The 24,958-nt window shown below is 32.5% G+C and overlaps 1 protein-coding gene across 1 annotated transcript in view; it reads right to left on the bottom strand.

Moving 5' to 3' along the window:
- Nucleotides 1-24,958, bottom strand: part of LOC115224093 (syntaxin-binding protein 5) — a 370,435-nt gene that overhangs the window by 64,654 nt on the left and 280,823 nt on the right. The window contains exons 17-20 of the mRNA XM_036513088.1: nt 24,786-24,950; nt 18,114-18,259; nt 16,692-16,780; nt 14,180-14,301 (exon numbers count right to left, since the gene is read on the bottom strand). Coding sequence (XP_036368981.1) covers nt 14,180-14,301; nt 16,692-16,780; nt 18,114-18,259; nt 24,786-24,950 — 522 coding nt within the window. The remainder of the gene's footprint in view (nt 1-14,179; nt 14,302-16,691; nt 16,781-18,113; nt 18,260-24,785; nt 24,951-24,958) is intronic.

The following is a 24,958-nucleotide window of genomic DNA, read 5'->3' as shown; positions in this document are numbered from 1 at the left end:
TGGAAAAAAGACAAGGATTCATGGAAGTTAGTTCTTGGGAAGCTGGGAATATAAATAACGTTCAGAGTAGCAATACAAACTACACAGTCCAAACTGCCATTGAAGAATTGCTTAAATCTTCTATTTTCAGCAATCCTTAGAAACCTGCTATCAGCATGAGGCTGACTACCAATAAAATGCTGAGAAATAACATCAGTTCTTAGCTGCCTTGATAAAGGGATGATGTTCTTTCAAATAATTTTTGAATAGTGATTTGGGTACTGTTATTATTAACTTGCTAACATATAGCTAAAGGACATATTTATATAAAATAGATTTTGTTTTAGAAATAGGCATTTATATTTGATAGACTGTTCCAGGTGTTAAAATTAGGAATCCTTTGTGAAATATATTGTTTGGCTCCCCAAATTGAATTCTTTGATTTAATATAAAAATTGTAGTTTAGACAAATTTCAGGATACAACATTTACCCATTGCATAATTAGAGTGGAATCATATTTTAAGAAATACTGTAAAATTAAAACTATGATCATATAACATTTAACATTATACTGAACAAAGCTAAAATTGAGTTAAAGAAACATAAATTTAACTGAAAAAATAAACATTAATTTATGAATGGTATATAATATTATGATTCCAATATCTGTTTGGATTATTATTTTTATTTAAAGAATAATATATTTAAGAAGAAATATAAACTTGAAATATGAAAATATAAAGAGATTTTGTAGAATTTAAACAAAACTTAAAGCAAAGTATATTAAATTGTAAAGAAAGATTTGAGAAAATATATGTATATTTTAAAACAATGTAAGTTTCCTAAAAGATTTCTCTAGCATTAGATAAGAATTTTTATCAATATATAACATTATTTAGAGATAAGATAATGTCAAGAATGTTTCTACAGATAGGTCATCTTGTTTTTATAGTTAGAATTATTCAATTAGAGCAAAGGTTACCAGAATATCAATAATATATTATAATCTACATTACACTATGCAATACAGATGTGATGTTATTAACAATTGATGTTGTTATTGTGTCGATATTATAAAAAGCTAATACATTTAGATAGAAAAAAAAAAAGAAAACCAACAAAATGTCGAGTAATTTAATACTTAATTTCATAAGATCAATTAATCAGATTATGCACAGACAGTTTAGAATTTTGGTAAATTTGTAATTTTGAATTTTTTTGCTGGAAAAATATGAAATTTTTGTCAAAATGAAGAGTTAGCATCACCAAAACTTTATCTTTATTTCTAGGTCAAGAAAATTTAGATTTATTTGAACAGATAATCATTACTATTTTAATGGTGTTTTATCTTTTATAGCAGAGATTAAACTTGAGGATATCATAATCTAAGAAATTAATTAAGTAATTTTGGAGTTTATCAAACTTTTGATTGGCAGTATCAGAGTTAACATCCTTTGGATATTTAAAATTTATAAATATTAACACTCTCAGATTATATATATATATAACTATTATAACTATATATATATATAATAGGAAAAGTAGATGCTTTAAAGGGTATGACTGTTGCAATACCATTCATTGGTCAGGAAAAAAAATGAACCTTATGCTGCCAGCAGGTTGAATTGACTTTCCTTTGTGGAATCATATCTTTGGTCTTTGCAAACAATTCTTGGACCAAATGTCAGAATCTACATTTTCTTCAGGTCACAATATCTTTTGGTTAATATTCCCAGAACTTGTAATGGGTTTGATTTTAAATATAAACAGCTAAGTTCATGCCCAATACACATTATTACACATAAATGACAATAGCTCTGATCAATTTTCTTAGGACTTTTTCCTTTTTTTTTTTTAGCTTGAAAACAAGATAGAAATAATTATTTTTCCTTTAAATCTATTACTTTTCATTAACAAACATAACAAAAATAAGTATCTTGGTATTACATAGCCTAACCTTTGATAAAAGGTCAATAGAACACATAACAATGAAGGTTACTAGGAAAATGGAAGAAAAAAAAAATCACAAAGGATCAAGACATAACTGAAAAGTAATTTACAAAATGCCAACTATTCTGACCAAATACTTCACTGGCAACAAAGAAAGAAAAAAAAATAAATAAAAAATTACCATAATAAAGTATAAAATTAGCAAAGTAACAATGCTCAGAAAATTTGTAAAAGTAAATATTTAAGAAACATTTGTCGTTGGTTTCAAAAGAAAGATAAAATTCTCGAAATCATAAAATTCTAATGTGTATTGACATTCTGCATAATTCTGAAAGTTAATATCTTTGAATATCTTCTCAAATTAATTGTCTAATTACAAAATGAAAGGATTGAGAAGTTCAATAATTTATTTTTGTAAGGATGTGTTTCCTTTAGGTTTAGAGAAAAAAATGATTAGATCTTCAAAGTAATTAAAATAAAATTACAAAATAATTAGGCAATTATTTATTGATTCAAACCCAAATTATCATATTCTTTGATATTTATATAATTTTTTAAATAATGTTTTCCAGCAAACCTCCACTCCACCAAATGTAAAGACATTCCTTTCTCAGAAGCAAATGTCTTGAAAAAAAGTTTATAAATTGAGAATGAAATTCTATTACTGATGCTTTTTTGAAATATTTGTTTCATAAAAACTTTGATAAGTTTTAATAACATTTATTTCTAAATGTTTACCTGCTTTGAAATTTGAGAAATTTGATTAAACTATCTGTAGAAACTCTTAATTACATTATCTCAAGTAGAACTATGTTAAATCTTCCTTAAAGTTAACAATGAAATAATAAGTTTTGGTATTTGCCTGATTTTCATTGTTCTATGTAGTATATTATACTCAGTCTCTGCTATATAAAATATGTCATTTTGACAAATACTTTTAGGTCCTTCATCTTGATGTTAGCCTCTTCACAGGTGCACCAATTTGCAATGTTCAATACCCAGACAATTGTTGACACTTGCCAAGCACCAGGTAACAGTGGATCAGGTTAACGACACCTTGTACAGTTGTTACCTGGTACATGGCAATGGCTGTGGTATTAAAAGTACATTGCAAATTGGAGTCTAGATGAGGGGAAAGGGAGAGGGAGGGGAGATGGATAAATGGATAAGGAGAGAGAGAAAGATATAGAGAGAGGTATATATCATCATCATCATCGTTTAACGTCCATTCTCCATGCTAGCATGGGTTGGACGGTTCGACCAGGGATCTGGGAAGCCAGAAGGCTGCACCAGGCTCCAGTCTAATCTGGCAATGTTTCTACAGCTGGATGCCCTTCCTAACGCCAACCACTCCGTGAGTGTAGTGGGTGCTTTTTACGTGACAGGTGCCAGGTGAGGCTGGCAATGGCCACGGTCGGATTGGTGTATTTTATGTGCCACCGGCACGGAAGCCAGTCGAGGCGGTGCTGGCATTGGCCACGAGTCGGATAGTGCTTTTTACGTACCACCAGACCAGGGATCCTGGCTGGTTCAATTCGATTTCGATATATATATATATATATATATATATATATATATAGAGAGAGAGAGAGAGAGAAATTTCCATTACTAACATTGAGATGTAGGACCACTGGAATTTCAAAGTAAGAAATTTAGTTGTAACTGATGTGTTTGTTAGAGAACAAAAGTTAGTTGATACAGCCGGAAGAACAATGAAAACCATTTGTGTGTGTGTGGAGAAAGAGACAGAGAGAGAAACTAATGTTTGAAATGTTACATGTAATAATAATAAGAAGAAATAGTCATTAAAATTAAGTATATTTATGATTAGTGTTATTAAACTTTCCTCAGTTTCTGGATATCAATTAACTGTAAACTAATTAAAGTTAAATATTTATCAAAGCGAGATAATTTAAGAGTGAAAATTAAATACAAAATTATTTCTAATTGTTGTTATATTTAAACTGATAACATTAACAAATCAAATACATTTTATTGTTTATTAGGATATTATGAGAGTGAAAGTAAACTAAATATATTTATTTAGCAACATATAGAATTAGATATTTAAAATAATTTTTAGTTAGATTCCTTATTGTTTTGGAGTTAATTTCTTACAAAGTATTTAACTCATGAAATAATGAAGCACATAAACCAAAAGAAATGTACAAATAGACATTTAAAAATAAGAAGTAGAATTCTTTCCAAAATTAATTGATCTGTAAATGATTTCCAAAGATAAGATAAGATTATAATATTATAAGATAATAATAATGGTTTCAAATTTTGGCACAAGACCAGAAATTTCAGGGGAGGGGCTAAGTCGATTGCATCAATCTCAATGTTCAACTGGTACTTATTTTATCAACCCTGGAAGGATGAATGGCAAAGCTGACCTTGGTGGAATTTGATGGATGAAATACCACAAAGCATTTTGCCCATCACTTTAAAGATTCTATCAGCACACAATAATAATAATAATAATAATAATAATAATAATAATATAATAATAATAATAATAATAATAATCCTTTCTACTAAAGGCATAAGGTCTGAAATTTTGAGGGTGGTGGTGGTGGGGGACTAGATGATTACATTGATCTCCAGAACTAATACTCAATTTATCAATCCCAAAACGATGAAAGGCAAAGTCAGCCTCGATGAAATTTGAACTCAGAATGTAAAAATGGACAAAATGCTGCTAAGGATTTCACCTGGCATGCTAATGGTTTTTACCTGCTCACTGCCTTAAATAATAATAATGATATTAATAATAATAATAATAATAATAATAAAAAGCCTCAATAAAAAAGACAATAATTTTCTTGCTCAGAGAAATTTTTCTTCAATTTCTTTTTCATTTCTCATTCCACTATTTATCTGGTTTCAGTTTGCTTTTAGCAATATATCCCTGATGCTAATCAATGTACATTGATTACTAAGAAAGCAGTACATATATTACAGAAAAAAAAAACTTCCAGCAAATCAAAATGAATAACCTTAGTCTTCACGAAAGAAAGTATCAAGATGTTCGCTTCTCATTACACTAATACTTAGCCATTATCTCTAACTTGGTTTCTTTCCATTTCAACGTGTTATCAATGAACAATAGTTATAAAGTGGTGGTGATGTGGGGGAGTCAGAAAATATTGTTCTGTGGTTGATACTAAAGCTTTTAGTTTTGGCTTGAAAACTGAATTAAAATATTTTCCCCTTATAAATTGAAAATAAATTATACTGCTTTTAACATAAGTAGTTTATGGGTAACCTAAGTAAAGCAGTTTATGGTTAATTGGTGAACACTTATAGACTGTACATATTTTGTTATTATTATTATTATTATAATTATCATCATCCTCATTTAACGTCCACTTTTCTATGCTGGCATGGGTCAGATTGAACTTATTGAGGTAGATTTTCTACAGCTTGATACCTTCCTGTTACCATCCTTTACCTGTTTCTAAGTAGGATAATATTTTCCTATACTTATGCATGTTTTTTCACAGAAGACTGGAAACAAACAACCTCACTTGTATCATGGTTCTGTTCATTTATAATCATCATGTGATGTCTAGACAAGAGTATAAACAAACACACACATATATGACAGACTTTTTTCAATTTCTGTAAACCCAATCTACCCACAATGCTTTGGTCAGCCTGGGTTTATAGTGGAAGATACTTGCCCAGAAAGCCACACCGTGGGACTGAACCCAAGACCACATGACTGGTAAGTAGGCTTCTTCACTAGTTCACTACTTGTGTGTGTGTTCACTTAAAATCCTACAAGGTTCGATATTGCTTTTGAACACATCTAGATTAAGTAAATGTCTCAGTTTTCAAATACAGACTGTGTATCTAATCATGATAGATCATCATCACCAACCACCTCTGCTGATTGATATGAATAATCAAATTCTCTAGCTGAAGCTATAAAATTATTCAGTTAAACAAGTAGAAAAACATCGAGAAATATGCAGACTTGACACAAAAACAGAGGTAAATTTACACAATGAAGGTAAATTTACACTTCAAGTATTGAAAGAGCAATAAACTCTCCATCAAAGACTGAGGTGTTAATGATAATATAATTAGTTTATGCAAGATCTGTGAATGAGTGTGAAATTCAAAAACAGTGATAATGATGCTAACATACATACATTGTTAAACTTCATATTCATACAACAGATTTAGACATTACAATGTGAATACTAGATCTGTTGTACCTTAAATTACACTGCTACTATGCAGTATAACACTTCTCATTAGTGGTTCTATGGTCGAGTAACTGAGTAAGGGTTCAGATATGGGTATTTGGTTAAGAAAATTGCATCTCAGCCACAAGGTTTTGATCCCAGTGCAAAGTATTATGGGCAACTACTTATTTCTTTACTACCCACAAGGGGCTAAACACAGAGAAGACAAACGGATTAAGTCGATTACATCGACCCCAGTGCGTAACTGGTACCATAGCCTGAAGCTGCATAGAAGCACATCACACACACACATATATTTTATGCAAGTTTGTGTGTTTTTTTCACTTTATATTAGTGATAAATCAGTGCTTGTCACACAAATTCCACTGAGTTACAGACGATCCTGTGTCACACTCACAGCCAGAAATGTAGTAAAGTAGAGATTGGTCCATAAGAAACTTGGAATGAATTATGCTCTAGTTCACATATATTTCCATATAAAATACACAAAAATGATTGGCCAAGAAGTATGATCCAGGCTTGATTGAGACAAATATCATATATAATAAAATTTCTAATGTTTAATAGCCAGATTGACAATGTCGTCTCATGGGTGTTAGATGAGGAAACTGGGTGTAATGATGACAATGGTGAACATTTCTTCAATTATTGTATTTTATATTATATCTGGATTAGTAGCTAGAATTAGCGTTAAAAAATAGATATGTAAACCTACATAGAAAATGTACAAACAAGGCTAATTTAACTACTATAAAAACAGGCACTCCATCTGTTATGACATTGAAGGTTCCAGTTGATCTGATGAATGGAACACCCGGCTTGTGAAATTAGTGTGCAAGTGGCTGAGCACTCCACAAACACACGTACACTTAATATAGATCTCTGGGAGATTCGGTGTGACAGAGAATGTAACAAGATTGGTCCTTTGAAATACAAGTATGACTCACTTTTGCCAGCTGAGTGAACTGGAACAACATGAAGTAAAGTCTTGCTCAAGGACACAACATGCTGCTGGGAATCGAACCCATGATGTTATGATCCACTAAACCATGCATCTTTACATGGCTCAGTGGTTAGAGTGTTGGGTTTACAATAATGAGTTCAATTCCTGGACTGGGCTGTGTGTTGTGTTCTTGAGAAAGCCGTTTTATATCATGTTGCTCCAGTTCAGTCAGCAGAGGAAGGAGTTATGATGTCACTGATGCCAAGCTGTATTGGCCTTTGCCTTTCTCTTGGACAACATGCAAGGCTGACTGCTAGTCTTTCAAAAACAACCTTGCCTGGACTTGTGTCTTGGAGCATAACTTTCTAGGCAAAATCCAAATTAATTATGAAGAGTGAAAAATGATGAACAACCTTAATCAATTTTTAACTTTTATTGGGGTTTCATCAGATGTGTTCACATTATTTGTCCAATTCCAGGGAAATAAGCAACTAATCTGTTTTACTTATACAAGTAAAGGGTAGGGTAACATACTATTTTTGAATAGTGATTTGGGTACTGTTATTATTAACTTGCTAACATATAGCTAAAGGACATATTTATATAAAATAGATTTTGTTTTAGAAATAGGCATTTATATTTGATAGACTGTTCCAGGTGTTAAAATTAGGAATCCTTTGTGAAATATATTGTTTGGCTCCCCAAATTGAATTCTTTGATTTAATATAAAAATTGTAGTTTAGACAAATTTCAGGATACAACATTTACCCATTGCATAATTAGAGTGGAATCATATTTTAAGAAATACTGTAAAATTAAAACTATTATCATATAACATTCAGAGAGCTGAAAACAATTAATTTGCATACTATAAGTGTTTCACCCTTTATTTAATATCCTGAGTGATGGAAGCTGGTATGGTATGGAATTTTAGCAGTTTTATTTTTTTATTCTACAGTGTATAAGATTTCCTCAGTTTATATTTACGTAGTGATTTAGGTAAATCACCAAACAGAACAACATTAAAACATTGTCTTGCAAACATTACAGGGAAAGTGAGATGAATTTTTGTTGGCAGACAACGTTAATATAATCTAGAATTGTTTTAAGTTGTGAAACTGATGGTGCAGACAATATTAATATAATCTAGAATTGTTTTAAGTTGTGAAACTGATGGTACAATTGACAATATCAGTAATATATATGTTTATATTACGCCTGTAAGTTGATATTTTAATTATCTAGCTCATAACTTGTAAGAATATACCTAACTATATTCTGAAATAGACTGAATTGAAATTGACCAGATGATAGTTGAATTGAGTAAAATAAAATACTAAGAAATGGTTCTTCAAGAAAATTATATGAGATCAATAAGTTTTCTGATTTATGATGGTTAAATTGAGAGAGAGAGAGGGTGGGGAGAGACACAGATCAATTTAATTTGTGAAAGAATTCTGCGGATTACTTTGATCATTAAAATATATCTCAACAATGTGATCATATATACAGAATAATCTGATGAAAAAAGCAAACAGACAATAGATTAATGGTAACATGAAGTAAGAAAATAAATATTTCCTCAAACTGCAGCCAGTCTTAGAGATTATTAGATAAATTATTATTATTAACTGATGAGTAATTTCAACTTAACATTGATCATATAAATTATGGAAGTGAAATGGTGGAGTCCGAGGAAACTAGCGATGGTGGTCAGTGTCAGAAGTTAGTAAATAAATATAGAATGTTCACTAAGTGGAATGAATTACTTTGTCATGAGGAAAATGAATTTTCATCAATGGGTTTCTGCCTGAGATGTTATGTTTCTCAAAAACTTTGTTTAAATAACTTTTGGAAATATATGGGTGAAGGCATAACCATGTGGTTAAGAAATTCACTTTACAAATGTGGATCTGAGTTTGACCACATTTCTAGACACATTAGGCAATAATAATCCTTTCTACTAAAAGCGCAAGACCTGAAATTTTGTGGGGAGGGGACTAATCAATTACACCTATCCCAGTGTTCCACTGGTACTTCATTTAAGGAGCCTGAAAAGATGAAAGGCAAAGTCAACCTCAGCAGAATTTGAACTTAAAATGTAAAGACTAAAAAAATGCCACTAAACATTTTGCCCAGTGTGTTAAAAATTCTGCCAGCTCATCATCTTAATAATAATAATAATAATAATAATAATAATAATAATAATAATAATGATAATAATAAATAATAATAATAATAATGTTTCACCCCCCAAAGCTGCTCTATTGAGGACAACTAGGATTTTGAGATTGAGACTTGGGTGTTGAGTATCTTCCATGATACTTACCACCTAAGTACCAAGTTTTATAATTCGTGGAAAGAAACCCCATGAAACCTTTGACAACAGGATGCAGTCTGCACTCACAGAATTATCCAGAACAAGATCAGGAGCTCTAAGAAGTAAAATTTAGTAGTAGTAGTAGTAGTAAAAATAATAATGTTTTACTAGTAATAGCAGTATTATTTTTATTTACATATCGGTTTTGAAAAATGGTAGAAAATATGTCTGTCGAATGAATGTTTGTGAGTTTCAACTGAATTAAATGTAGAATTGTTTTTGTTTAATCGAATCATACAAGATTTTGTTGGTAAATTTGTAAATTACATTTCCATAGAATAATGTTTCTTCCAGCAGAACACATGCTGGTAACATCTTTTTCGATGTTGCATCCACCATATTCTGGCAGATAGAGAAACAAAACCAACAAACAAAGCAATTTATATGTTGCATGTTCTTTAAAGTTTATACAACAAAGAATAAAAGGAAAAAGAAAAATTTTGGAAACATCTTATGTTTTTTGAACAGAAATGATTGACATCTCTCATTTCTTCATATTCTAGCAGATAAAAATTTACTGCTTTTACAAAACCTAACTACAGCTAAAAGAAAACTTGGAACTTAACACATGTTATTGCCAGGAAATACTTGCCCTCTATTTTTGCATCTTTGTTTTTAAAAAAAATCTACACCAGATTCCTCTGTTCATTGGTGTTTATATTTTGAAGGCAGAATCAGTGAATGCAGCTGGTGAGGTTGATAATATATTGAAACATCCAAATTAAGATCTTGGGGAAATTACAATTTTTTATCAGTACTTTAAAAGTAATGATGGATGTCCAATTAGTTTGTGATCAATAATGAGTTTAAATAAAATTTAAACTAGTTTTTTTTTTTTAGATGAAAAAGTTATTTTTCTTCTTATTGAAATTATCAACTTCTTATTGTTTTTCTTCTAAAATCTTAATTATTTCAGTCTCTCAGCAGTTAAAAAACTGTTATCAGTTCTCCAGTTAGTGAAGTGTATGAGTTCAATTTCTTGCTGAGCCTTTTCTCCTTGAATACACCTTATACTATGGTAATACTTACTTATAACTTTTTTTCAACAATTGAAAATAACTTAAAGAGTTGTTATTCTAATCCAAACAGAAGAGAAATGCATAAACCGTATAGTTAAGCTTGGCTCAAGAATCGCACTATCACATCCCACTTTAGTTATTTTATCATTACTCTGCCAACTCTGGTGGTAAGTTGGCAGAACTGTTAGCAAGTCAGGCAAATTGCTTAGTTACATTTCTCCTGTCTTTACATTCTGAGTTGAAATTCTGCTGAGGATGACTTTGCCTTTCATCCTTTTGGGGCCAATAAAATAAGTATCAGCTGAGCACTGGGGGTCAATGTAATTTTAAACCATTATTACTCTGGGGTAATTGTATTTATTGAGGTGAGAATAAAACTAAATGTGTTATTAAGTATCTGACAAGAAATAATTGCAACAGATCTTCCTAAATTTCACTATTGCCAATGGAATTTCTCCTCTTCAAGTCAGGTGCGAAACTTGCAAGAATGCTGTTATCAATGTTGGTACAATGAAAAATGTCTGGAAAGAGTGTTGAGATGGCAGAATACAATCAAGCTGATGTATACCGAATAATGAAAGGTAATATACCAGGGTACCTCATTCTTTACGGGATACAAATGAATATTTTTGGGTGGTAACCATGGTAGAGTAAGCATAATGTTGGTCGAGAAATGGTTAGATCAGTGGTTCTCAAATGGAGTCCATTTGACCCTTAGGGGTTCATATAAGATTTTGTCATTAAAATCTATGTGCTATACATTGATTATACTTCTTCAGCATACAAAATATTTTAACAATTTTTTGGTACAATTCCTAATAATATTTAATTATAAAAATATAAAAGGATTTTTTTAAACATTGAATGACTACAGAAGTCTATCTAAGTGAAAGAGGAATCAAATAGGCCCATAGGTAAAAAAATGGTCGAGAACCACTAGGTTAGATAAAGTAACTAAGGCAGTCAGACTATGTGATAATAATTAAACTTAGATTCAACCATGCCTGTATCCACTGATGTAGGCATAGCTAAAAGGTTAAGAAGTTCATTTTACAGTCATGACATTCCAAGCCTTGTGAGTGAAACTAGGTAGTTGGAAACTGTGTGGAAGCATAATGAATGTATAGTGCCTGCAATTTTTTGGTCCAGTCTTGTCACATATTGCATGATGCTAATATGGCTTGAGAATGAAGTTAAGAGCATATATATATATATGTCTGTGAAATACCCAGCTATTTGCTTATTTAATTTAACAAATAGTTAGTTCAGTTGGATGAACAACTGAATGTTCATTGCTGAAATTGAAAAAGCATCCATCAAATAAGCTTTCAAGCAACATGACACCAACACTGATTTCTGCATATTCACTGCGATCAAAACTGACGGATGTGTAAGGGGTCGTTTTTATGAGGACCCTTGGGCGACAGCCTTGGCAACGGATGATAGTGATCTACTTATAATGGCTGGTGTCTTTTATAGACATGTTAGACAACATTGTGACAATTACTTTGATGTATGCAAAAGCTATGGTACATGATACAAGGAATGAAATGGAATCAAGTCTGGAGCTCAATGGCACAAACCATTTACCATACTGATTTCTGCTATTGGATCAACTATTAATTAAGTGAACAGAATAGTATTTGCGCTCACCATGAAACAGGATATATAGATGGTTGTGAATACTTTTCCTCAGTGAAGAATGTATTGCAAAACCAACCTGTGACATCAAAATAGAAGCGAAATGGTTTCAAAGATACAAAACAATCTAGAGAAGGAAGATACAGAAGATGAAAGATCCCTTGCTTACACATAAGTTCAGAGAACTACCAGGTGAAAGAGGTAAGAGGAAATAAGAAAAAGTGATGTATAACATAGAAGGCAACTGGGAGTTTCTACAAGATAATCTACTGTCGGACATAGATCAGATGTGTGAATGGAACAAGTACCAGCTAGGTGGAAGATGACACGATGGTGGAATAGGGTACAGTAGATAGAACGATTAAAATCTAAGAGACAGGTCTGGAAAGCAAGGGACACTACCAGGTATCTAGAATATAGATGCGTCATATATTTAGTATGGAGAAAAGAAAGATGTTTGCTGGCGGTGTTTTATAATGTGAGTTAGAGTAATTTCAGATGGCAAAGCAATGTGTCAGTGTGAATCAGAAACATGACTGAGAAAAGTATATATAGATTGCTGGTGGCACACCCAAACCCTCACTGATGCAGAGAAGACACAGGCATAGAAATGCGAGTATGAGAAATTGCCAAATGAGGAGACTACATGAGAGAGGGTGTACACTCAAGAGAGGAGCCAACTGTTGAAGTTGACACATATATTGAAATGGCCAATAAGGATATGATGTTAGAAAAGGCAGCTAGAGTATCAGGGATAATTGCTGAGATATGGTAAATAGTGGCAAATAGGATATACCAATGTTTGACTAGCATCATTGGTATCTCATGACTGGCATAGACAATTGTTGTGGTGCTACTCCAAACTGTTTTGGCAAGTGGAAATCACTACTGGTTCCTGTCTTCAGTCATGTGCAGTGGTTTACAGTGCTGTCAGACCAAAATTCTGTTTGTTTCTTTTTTCACCATCATTCAAGTACACCCTCAAGAATGTTTTTGAACAGGTAGTTATATTGGAATACATATCCATACCAGGTGAGTTTTTAGAATTTCAGTGTAGTTACCTGATACAGATTTATTTAAAATTAACATGTTATCTAATCTATATATATAAAACTCTAGTTGTGTGAGTGTCTGTCCCCTTCGATTTAGATTCCTAACTCCTCCCACATTTTGCGGTGCAGTTTAACCAAATTCGGGTATCTTATAGTCGTGATTCATATCGAGCCCGTCTGACTATTAGCGCGCGTCAACGATGAGTCTACGATTTTAAAAATAATTTAACATCATTTTTTATTCCATTTTAATGCATAAAATGCATCGTGTGTCGATGGCGGCGGAGTTGGCGTCCACACTCACAGCTGCACCTGTTTGCTTCTCCCCCTTCCCTCCCTCGTGAAGCTGTGGGGAAGGGAGTGTAAAGAAATCAACGTCGTAATGCGTTGTGAAGGAAACCAGCGTTCTTTTAGAACAACGACTTCATGGCTTGAAGACACCAAAACAAAAATGGCTAAGAAAGCCCGAATTTATAAGGGAAGTAACTCTCTAAAAATGCTTATATAGTTATTTCCCTTACAAACCCGAGCAACGCTGGGCGATACTGCTAGTATTATATAAAGTAGATAAGATTTTTTCCTCATGTTTTTGATTGTTTTGTTTTAAGTAAAAAACATCAATTATTTATAGACTAGCTTCAGGTGTTTATGGATTTGCCTCTAATATCCATAGATTTACCTCATAAATTCATAGGTTCACCTCAGAGATTTATTGATTTGCCTTGGATATTCAGACATTGCTGCAAAATTTATAGACTTTCCTATGGAAATTAATAAATTTGCCTCAGAAATTTATAGATTAGCCTTGAATATTTTAGGTTAAAGTTATTGAAACTGATGAAAGGAATAATTAATGCTAATTTTTGATAGAGAAGAAAATTAATTAATTAGTTAAAATGTTTTTGGCTTGCAGTGAGGTTTGAAGTAGATATAAGAAAGTAATATAAAAAAAAAATGGAAAAAAAAAATAAGAAAAAAAAATGAATTAAATATTTACTTGGTCACTGGTTGGAGATTTGCATTCATCAGTAAATATTTGTCCAGTATTATTAGCATCAAGAGGTTGTGGTCTTTTTCCACGGGGAGAACGAGGTGCTCGCTGGTATGGATCCATAGATCCTGAAAACAATTGTAAAGAATAAATAAATACAGCCCCGACATTGAATTTTGTGTTTTAAAATATATATTTCTATTTTGGAGACCCATGGATAAATCTAGAAGGAGATGGTTGGATAATATCCACAGTCTCAGTTGGTGATGCTTAGAATTCCAGCTGGAAAGTGTCTATTGATGGCTGCTTCTGATAGGACCCTATGGAGGAGGTGCCTAAGGACTCTACCCCAATGATCATCTCAGGAATAGTGGGTGGAGAAGATACAGGGATGGATGGCTAGAACAATGGATCTTGAAGCACATAAAATTATAAATAGCATGTAAGTATTGAGTTGAACCCTACCCCAAATTGAAGGCTGTTCTTGGGGCCTGAAACTATACCTTGTGTAGGTACAATGGGTTCATTTGATTCAATTAAAGAAAAAACCCAAAAAACTGACTTCTAAAAATTCACAATATTTTTCTTATAAATTGAGGAGAGAAAGAGGTAGCACCAATGACATCTGCATGTCAATATCTGCAGGAAACACGGAAGGGAGGAAACGAAGAATTTGGTCTGGAAGTTTACCCAAATGAACTCTTCAATTAAAGGTGTCCAATGACTGGCTGGTGGTGTCCAAGTAATTGTTTCTGAGGCACAAGGCTAGAAATTTTGGGGAAAGGGAACAGTTAATATTATACCAACCCCAGTACATGACTATTACTTTATTTCATTGACCCTGTAAAGATGATCATGGCAGGATTTGAAACCAGAATACAACACAGAAAGTGCTGTAACTAAGTACTACATAGTATTCTCTTTGAGACTAATAATTAAGCTAATCCATTGCTCTATGTTAGGATCAGATAATAAAAATTTATAAAAGAAAGAGGATCTAAGAATGACAGGAATATATGTGATGACAACAAGTGAATAGATGTAAAAATAAATGCAAAACGGACCCAGAAAGATAGTGAAATAAATATAAACATGATGAAGTAGATTTAAAGTTGAAATAATACAATGACAGATTATAATGTATTCAAAATAGATATATGATCTGGCCAAAAATAAATCAACATGGAGAATTCAAATCTTTTATTCTATGACAGCCGATTAAGCCAGAAGTTATCTTTAGTTTCTGTAAATATTACGAGGACAATGTATATTAGTAACAGAGGCAGTATTAATATTGCAAAGTAATATTTATCTCCACTTAAACATGAATGTATTGTTGGAACAAATTATACTGTGGTAGATGTCATGAGAGAAACTCTCATATTGGCTTTTGGTGTAAAATGCACCCTTGTTGATATCACTAGTAGAGAAAAAAATCTCCACCATCTCCAACACTGAGCCCATCAGCTCACATAATTTTGACATTCCTTAGTCTTGTCAATGATGAACACTCAACTGCTAGAGATAGCAGCAACTCATCTCCCAACTAGTGATATATAGCAAAACAGTGCCAGAACAGGCACTGATGTTGCGATTAACCAGTGAGCTTGTTAAAAAATATATATTAGCAATAGAGGCAATATTAATACTGAAAGGTAATATTTATCCCCACTTAAACCTGAATGTTCTGTTAGAACAAACTATACTGTGGTGGATACCATGAGAGAAACTCTCGTACTGGCTTTTGGAGTGATGGAAACAAGAGTGCATTTTGCACCAAAAGCCAGTATGAGAGTTTCTCTCATGGTGTCTACTGCAGTATACTTTGTTCTAACAGAACATCTAGGTTTACGTGGGGATAAGTATTACCTATGAGGACAATGAACAGTGCTCTAAATCTCACAGTAATCGCCTGCATAGACTGCAAGAAGCAGATAGAGTAAAATGTCTTGCTGAAAGGCACAAACTAGAGGCTGTCAGTGAAATAGGAAATCAACAGAATAAGTGCCAAACATTTATAACATGAATTTATATGACAGCAGCGAATTGATTTATTTAGCAATCAGCACAGTGAAGGCGCATGGCTTAGTGGTTAGCGTATTCAGCTCATGGTTCTAAGGTCATCAGTTCAATTCACAGTGATTCATTGAGTCCATGGGCACCTTGATGATTTGCATTGGGTATCTTCAATATGTTATCTCAGATTAAATCCTTTTGTGCTGAAATACAAACTGGCACTCTGCATTGGCTATGATGATGAGGGTTCCAGTTGATCCAATCGATGCATCAGCCTGCTCATGGAATTAACGTGCACATGCATGTACTCCACAGGCACGTGCACCTGTCATGTAGATCTAATTGAGTCAATGCAATTTCAAATTACTTGATTAATTCTAATCAAAATTTAATGTGGCTTTGTTCATTTAATAAGGACTTTATTTGAAAGTAGGCAGTATTTGGAAGAACTGTAGGATGGGTGTCTTAGGTAATGCAATAATATACAAGTAAGAATATTCACCATACAAATCAGGTGTCCCAATATTAAGCAAACAAATTTTCTGGATTATGTCCACTACAGCTAGACCAGATTCATTGCCAAAAGCCATTCTGAAATAAATAAATAAATAAAAAAGTATGTTTGTATATATGTATATGTTTAAAAATGTAAGAATAAAAATGGTAAGTTTCATTCAAAGAAAGGCTGAATAACTAAACAAGAATATCTAATCCTATAATAACAATCAACATTCAAATACCAATTCTTTAACCCTTTTGTTACTGTATTTATCTTGAGATGCTGCGTTTCTTTCAATTATTTTAAATATAACAAAGGATTTAGTAAAATAATAACTTAGTTATCATGAAGCTAGTGTTAGGAACATAAATTGTGACCAAGGTTTGGTGGAAGATTTTAATTCAGAACTTATGAAAACAAGACATTCGTACTCAGAGCCAGAGCCGGTTTCAGCCGGGTTAGTAACAAAAGGGTTAAACATTATAGAAAGAAGCATTCCAAGACCAATTGTAATTGTTCAATTCTGATTAACTTGTTAACCCTGGACTGCTCCACTAAAGTAACTAATCAAATGCTCAAAAGTGATCCACAGATCAAGGTAGTCAGCTATGGGTAGTCAAACTCTGTTGTTTGACCAGTGTTCATGATATGGTTATCGCATTCTAGCTTTGGTTAATCTGTCTTGGAAGTGAGGACTGAATTGATATTAATTCTGATAAGTTATAAAATAAAGAGAAAGTAATTTTGAACAGCATTTATTAGAAAGAGTTTTTATTTCTGAAGAATATAACCTTTGTCCATGAAGGGTATATCTTTACTAGTTTATTTGATGAAACACTGAAAAATAAATGTCAAAATTAACTCTTGGGTAATACACAACTCATTGCTTATCTCTTTTTTTTTTTCAGCTCTTGTTTTAGTAGTATCTCCTATACTTATATTTCTCTTCCAAATTGAGATCAGTCATTGCACAGAGAAATTTTAATTCATAACATTGTTGTAGTTATTACAAAATTTAGTCAATTATCTTTCTAAAAGCGTCTCACCATTTCTGCAGCTTAACTGCCACCATGTGATGATTAAGCCATCACCATAAAGTGACAAAATTAAACATATTTATCAATCAAATGAAATTAATTAAAAAAAAAAGTTATTGGAAGTTAATCTTGAAATCAGATAAAATTTATGTCCAGACTTGTTTATACTAAAAATAAATCAAAAACAACTACATGAAAATTAAAATAATATTCTAAAATCTGTTTTAAAATACTTTCTAACTTCAAAGAGAATTGTTTCTTAGTTTTTAAAGAGGTTGTATTTCAAAGTCAAATGGAAAGCAAAAAAGAAATAAGTTCTATTTGGAAGCTGACTGAAGTTCACATTTATACTATTCTACATAGTCAAAGACGGGAAAAATGAACTCACAGGCCATAGGAAGAATTAACACATATACTAGTCACATTCCCTGGATGCTCATTGTCAATCCATGCCAAAAGACACACTATGTCAGGCTGGAAACCTGGGTTCCATCGCCGCTGGGAGGGTTTTACCTTTAATGCTGTGCTGTATTCCTGGAAGATTGATGAAGTCATTAATACAATTGTTTCAAAAACCAACATCACGTTTAACAAAAACTTTCAATGTAAACAGATATTTCTAGAAACACTGAAAATAATCATTTGAAAAAAAAAAACTAAATTTTACTTGATGCAAAAACATGTTAAAAGAACAGAACCAAAACCACAAACACAGAAACTGCTGCCAAATTTTTTGTGACTGTAATGAGATTGGATATAAAAATAGACGAATTTAAAAAGCTTTTGTAATGCACTTCACTTTTCATGGGATGTAGCAACGTCGGGAGAAATTAGTTAATTTAGAAATTATAGGATATTTGTATTAACAAGAACGAGAACTTATTGCTATTTTCTTAGTGTTTTCCTCATAAATTTAGAGTTTTGAAGTTGAAAATTATTATAAAAAAAAAAATAAATACAATGCATTGCTATTTTGTTGGCAGAGGAATTACTGGAAGGATAGAGGTAAGAGTAAGAATGTAGTTGTTTGTAATGCCATGCACCATTGAAATTCTTCAGACTTCCTTCACATAACATTATGACGTCTGAGCAAAGGTAAGAAAGTCCATATTTTATTTTGCTTATTTATTAGTTTAGGCTGGAAGAACAGTTCTATAGCTTTTCTCCATCTCTCCAAGTCTAGAGAATAGTGGATGAGGTTAATAAGAGAAACATGAGGGTAGGATATGGTTTCTCATGGGGGAAGGTATTTACACGGGATTGCATAGAAGGCTTAGTATGGGTTAATAACATTAAGAGAACCATCCGAACGTGGCCGTTGCCAGCGCCGCCCCGACTGGCCTCCGTGCCGGTGGCACATAAAATGCACCATCCGATTGTGGCCGTTGCCAGCCTCGTCTGGCCCCGTGCCGATGGCACATAAAAAGCACCATCTGATTGTGGCCGTTTGCCAGCCTCATCTGGCACGTAAAAAGCACCCACTACACTCACAGAGTGGTTGGTGTTAGGAAGGGCATCCAGCTGTAGAAACACTGCCAGATCAGACTGGGCCTGGCGCAGCCTTCATCCTCCCAGACCCCAGTTGAACCGTCCAACCCATGCTAGCATGGAAAACGGACGTTAAACGACGATGATGATGATGATGATTGTACTCAAGCACTAATCTGATGTGGAGTCAGATGCAGTGGTGAATCAAAGACTAAAATATTCTTGCCAACTCAATGTAGTGGACAGCAGCTGATAACACAAAAGCAATGAACAGTCAGAGGATGATAGACAGAAGTCAGTAGCACAGCAAGCAGCTAACCACACTTTAACTGCTGTTACAACTACCCCAAAAGCAATAACATCTAAAATGCTCTCTACAGTATTTACTTTTTGTTTATGGGAAGAACAAAATACTGTTTAACAAAAATCAAAACAGATTTCATCATCCTCTTCAACCCTAACAAATTGTATTTAATTATAGAAATGAGATTGTATAGGGAAGTGTAAAGAAATAGAATTTCATTTATTACTGAATTACATTTTAGCTATTTAAATTTTGATCCTACTTTTCAAAAGTTGATTAAGTAAGATTCTGTATACCTCTGACAAAATTTGAAGTTAAATTTGTATGAAACTGTGATTATCTGAAATCACAATATATACTAAAATACTCAAATTATAATAGCAATTAACTTCAACAAATAAAATTAATTAAAGAAATAGACCTCTAACTTTAAAAGGTTACATTTTCTTTCCTTTCCTTTTTTGTTAACAGATATATTTATTTCTCCAGATTAGCATGAAAATTTTGAAATTTGTTTGGACAGGGAGTGGCATTTGTCAGCTAAGCAGACTGAGGCCTACATCTCAATAAATGCTTATATATTGCTATATTATGATTATATATTGCTAGTACTGACGGTTGGATAGTTGGGATAAAGTTGTCATGGATGAGACATAAAAGTAGTTTGCCATCATCATCATTTAACATCCATTTTTCCATGCTGGCATGGGTTAGATATTTTTGACAGGAGATGATAAGCTGAAGAGCTGCACCAGTTAATTATCTAATTAGAGAAGATTAGCCATTTTCTTGACTCAGATTTCCAAGTGACAAATAGATAACAGTGTCACTACAAGGAATGCATTGAATGCTAAAAGCAGCATTATATTATTTGTAAGTATTACTATGAAAACACAGTTTCATCTTGGATAACATCAATATATTAACAATTATTATTTTTTAATAAAAAAATAAAAAATATCAAGTGTTAATGTAAGGTGGGCAGATGGCTGAATGGGCATTGTTAGTAAAAATACAATACTTTCCATTGCTGGTATTAATATATTTCTTTAGACTATAACATATTATTGTTATCAACAAAATTGCTTTTAAGTATAGTAAGTTTTATTTTTTTTTTTCAGACAGTTGTCTTATGAAGACTTCCAAAATTTTATATATTACTTTTTATTTTTTTAAGAAAATGCTTTCATGTTACAAAAACTTTTTTGTTGCTAAAAATATGGTACAGAATCCAGAAAAAAAAGAAAAAATTAAAAAAGAGGTTTAAACAAAATATCCAACAATAAGAAAGTAATTCTGTTTCAACTGGATTGTTAGATATTTCTTTATAGGCTAGTAGCAACATCAACTCAGAAATACAAATAGCAATCACTATGAAAGTGTTGCAAAATGATAACGTAACTTCTTGATAAATATATTAGTAATGTAAAATTTTTAAAAAATAAAGCCAAGACAAAATCAAAAGAAAATATTCCATGCACTCAGATATTACATATTTTTGGTAGTAAACAGATTTAATACTTATGGAGTGAAGATAAAAGTTTTAAAAAAAAAAGAAGTTAAATTTAAAATTATCATTTCACATAACCATTACAAGACATTCAGGTGAAGAATAAAGTTTTAAAAGGAATCAATATATTATTAAGCAACGGGAATGTAAGAAAAAACAAGTCATTTTCAAGAAAACATGAAAAAAAAAATCAATATCAGTTTGTGTTGGGTGGTTGAAGTAGAATTATAAGATATTCTTTAAAATCTCACTAAATCTGATGCAAGTTGATGTTGTGTGAAAGGAATAAATAAAAGGAAAAAAAAAATAATTAAAACAAATTATTTTCACTTCAAGTTAGTTTAAAATGTTGGAAATATATAATTGTATTTTTTAATAAAAACTACAATAAGAAATAACCAGTCAGAAATGCTTCCATGTTAGAAGAGGCAGTAAAATGTCACCCCCACCTCCCCTAAAAAACCCAAAAAAATCAAGATGAACGAAAGAGCTGGGAAAATTAAAACAAAAAAAAAAGAACAGATAAAGATCCAGTCACCATCTGCCCACAAAATTGACCATGATTTTGATGCAGATGGATAATTTAGGGATATAATGAATATTTGAATCTCCAGCTTAAATACATAGCAGATGTCTCCTCTAAAACAGTGGTTCTTAACCTGAGTAGTAATGTTCCCTTGTTTGAAATGAGAGCTCACAAAGGGGCAGTTAATGTAATGGGGAGGTGGTGGTACCAAGAGGAGGGGTTGAGTATTTAGAGCAGAGATTCTCAACCATTTATATTCCTATAGACCCCTTTGATTCCTATTTTATTCTACTGGACCCTAATTAACATTCAATATTTAAAAAAAAAATCCTATTATATTTGTAAAATTAAATATCATAAGGAATTGTAAATTTTCATCTTTCTACTTGTTTCTCTGAAGAATTTTTAGTCAAATGAATTGACCTCATTGCCGTAAATCCTCGAGTATAATCCGCATTTTCCCCCCAAAATTTAAAGGTCAAAATTCCTAGTGCGTACTATATACAAAGTTAAAAGTGAAAATTATTTTCTAAGCAATGTCCAAGTCTCTATTTGCTGTCTGGCTATGTTTATTCAGACGCATTTTGTGATGTTGGGCGAGAAAATACCTTAAGCTAAGCCTGAAAGCAATGAAGTCATAAAAGGATCATCTATAATTTGCAGTAAGCAACATTTATTAAACGTTATTACTGTTATTTCTTTATTTTCTGCAAATAAAATGCACAAAAAAGCTACACATTTGCATTATGTTATATATACAATAATAATAAAGGATGTTACCGTATAAATTTTTACAAACCAAGGACGTTATAAAGAGCTCCTTGACTCAAGTTAGAGAAGAGGTACGTATTATACACAAGGTTTAGGTTTTTCAGAGGTACAGCCCCCTAAAAATCCCCTGTGTATTATACTCAAGGGCGGACTATACTCGAAGATTTATGGTACTTATTCTATCAGTTTCTCACCAAGTTATGGGAATGTAACAAAACTAGTTGTTAAGTGGTAGTGGGAGATAGAGACAGAAACACACACATATATATATATATATATATGATGGGCTTGTTTCAGTTTCCATCTATCAAATCCACTCCCAAGGCTCTGGTCAGCCCAAGGCTACAGTAGAAGACACTTGCCTAAGGGACAGAATATGGAACCATGTGGTTGAGAAGCAAGCTTCTTACCACACAGCCATGCCTGCACCTATAAACAATATTGTTAAAATATTTTGTGTATTGTAGAAGTAAACAATAACATCTTATATGAACTTCAGTTGAAAACCAGTGATTGAGAGGGATCATTGTTTTTGCTCTCACAAGTAAAATATTTACAATTTAAAAAAAAATTTAAACACATTTTTCAAAGAAAAGATCTTTGTTAGTAAAAGAAGGAGATGGACATTTGTGTGATCAGCCAAGGTTCAGACTGTCTTTAGTAATTAACTGCCATAAAGATTTAACATGTGGAGGTGCAATGGTCCAGTGGTTAGGGCAGCGGTCTCGCGGTCGGAGGATCGTGGTTTTGATTCTCAGACCGGGTGTTGTGTGTGTTTATTGAGTGAAAACACCTAAAAGCTCCACAAGGCTCTGGTAGGAGGTGGTAGCGACCCCTGTTGTACTCTTTCACTCCAACTTTCGCTCACTTTTTCTTCCTGTTTCTTGAGTAACGCTGCGATGGACTGGCATCCCGTCCAGCTGGGGAGAACACATACGCCATAGAAATCAGGAAACTGGGCCCATGAGTACCACCAGTGCAATCCCCTTTCCAATGGCCATTCTTATGCAACTGACCTTCAGTGAAGAAGGAAGTTCAACACTGCTGCCCTCTTTTGAGTTTCTTGCTGAGATATAAGTTCATCTGGGACCTTGGATAGCGGAAGGTCAAGTTGTTTCTTGACAACATCTACCCTACTCCATGAAGATCCCTCAAATATTTTTGCATGTATATATATATATATATATATATATATATATATATATATATATATATATGGAACTATGTGCATAATATATATATATATACATACATATATACATACATATATATATATATACATACATATATATATATATATACATACATATATATATATATATACATACATATATATATACATACATATATATATATATATATATATATATACATACATATATATATACATATATATACATACATATATATATATATATATATATATACATACATATATATATATATATTATATATATATATATATATATATATATATATGCACATAGTTCCATATATATATATATATATATATATATATATATATACATGCAAAAATATTTGAGGGATCTTCATGGAGTAGGCTAGATGTTGTCAAGAAACAACTTGACCTTCCGCTATCCAAGGTCCCAGATGAACTTATATCTCAGCAAGAAACTCAAAAGAGGGCAGCAGTGTTGAACTTCCTTCTTCACTGAAGGTCAGTTGCATAAGAATGGCCATTGGAAAGGGGATTGCACTGGTGGTACTCCAGTATGGCCACAGCCTTTTCAAGCCTATGTGCATATATATATATATATAAATATATATATACATACACACACATATATATACATTTGATCTACACTCTGATTTTCAAGTGCTTGGGTTATATGCTTAGCTAGAATCTGATGCTATTAAAAGCTTTCTTGCAATCCATGAATACAAGGAACAGTTGAATATTGTATTCCTTTAACCTGTCTTTTAAGCCAGTTTACTACAGGGAAATGATTAATTGTATAGAAACCTACTTGGAAGTTGGTCTGTTTCAGAGATGGTTGGGTGAAGTCCACAGTCCTCAGCATTCTTTTTAAGATGACAAGTGGGAAAACTATGTACTTACAACATGTGTGTGTGTTTGTGTGTATACATATATACATATTAGCTATATCTATTGTGCTGCTACTACTACTACTACTATTACTACAACTACTATCACAGCTGGATTAAACACCATTAGAAACTATTATAAAATAGCTACTAAATTGCTAGATCATTTTCTACTATAATGGTTCTAATTGCAAATTTCTGGGATGAAATAACATTGAGATTTAGATTAGAATAATTTTATAACCATTCCTAATGGTTGAAACTACAGGGAAAGACATCTACTCCAAGTGATACCGGGTTACTTAAATAAGGAAGGGATGTAAAAGATATTATTCGGAGGAGGATTCTGATATGGTGGGGGTTTTATTTTTCATAAGGTGCACTTTGGTCTTACCATACCATATGATGAGTCTAAATCTAGAGAAGTATGATTGTTTTCATGAGGTTCATTGGATGGTTTTAAAGCAATGGCTGGCAACCTGTCGGTTGGACATAACCAGCAGCACTGACGTGGACCAATGGTCTGCCAGCCTCGCATCAGACAGGCCCTTTTTGTAACCTGTCCGT

Source organism: Octopus sinensis, linkage group LG24 (assembly GCF_006345805.1).
Source record: "Octopus sinensis linkage group LG24, ASM634580v1, whole genome shotgun sequence".
NCBI lineage: Eukaryota > Metazoa > Mollusca > Cephalopoda > Octopoda > Octopodidae > Octopus > Octopus sinensis.
The sequence above is the reverse complement of the archived record's forward strand: the minus strand, read 5'-3'. Positions and strand labels throughout refer to the sequence as shown.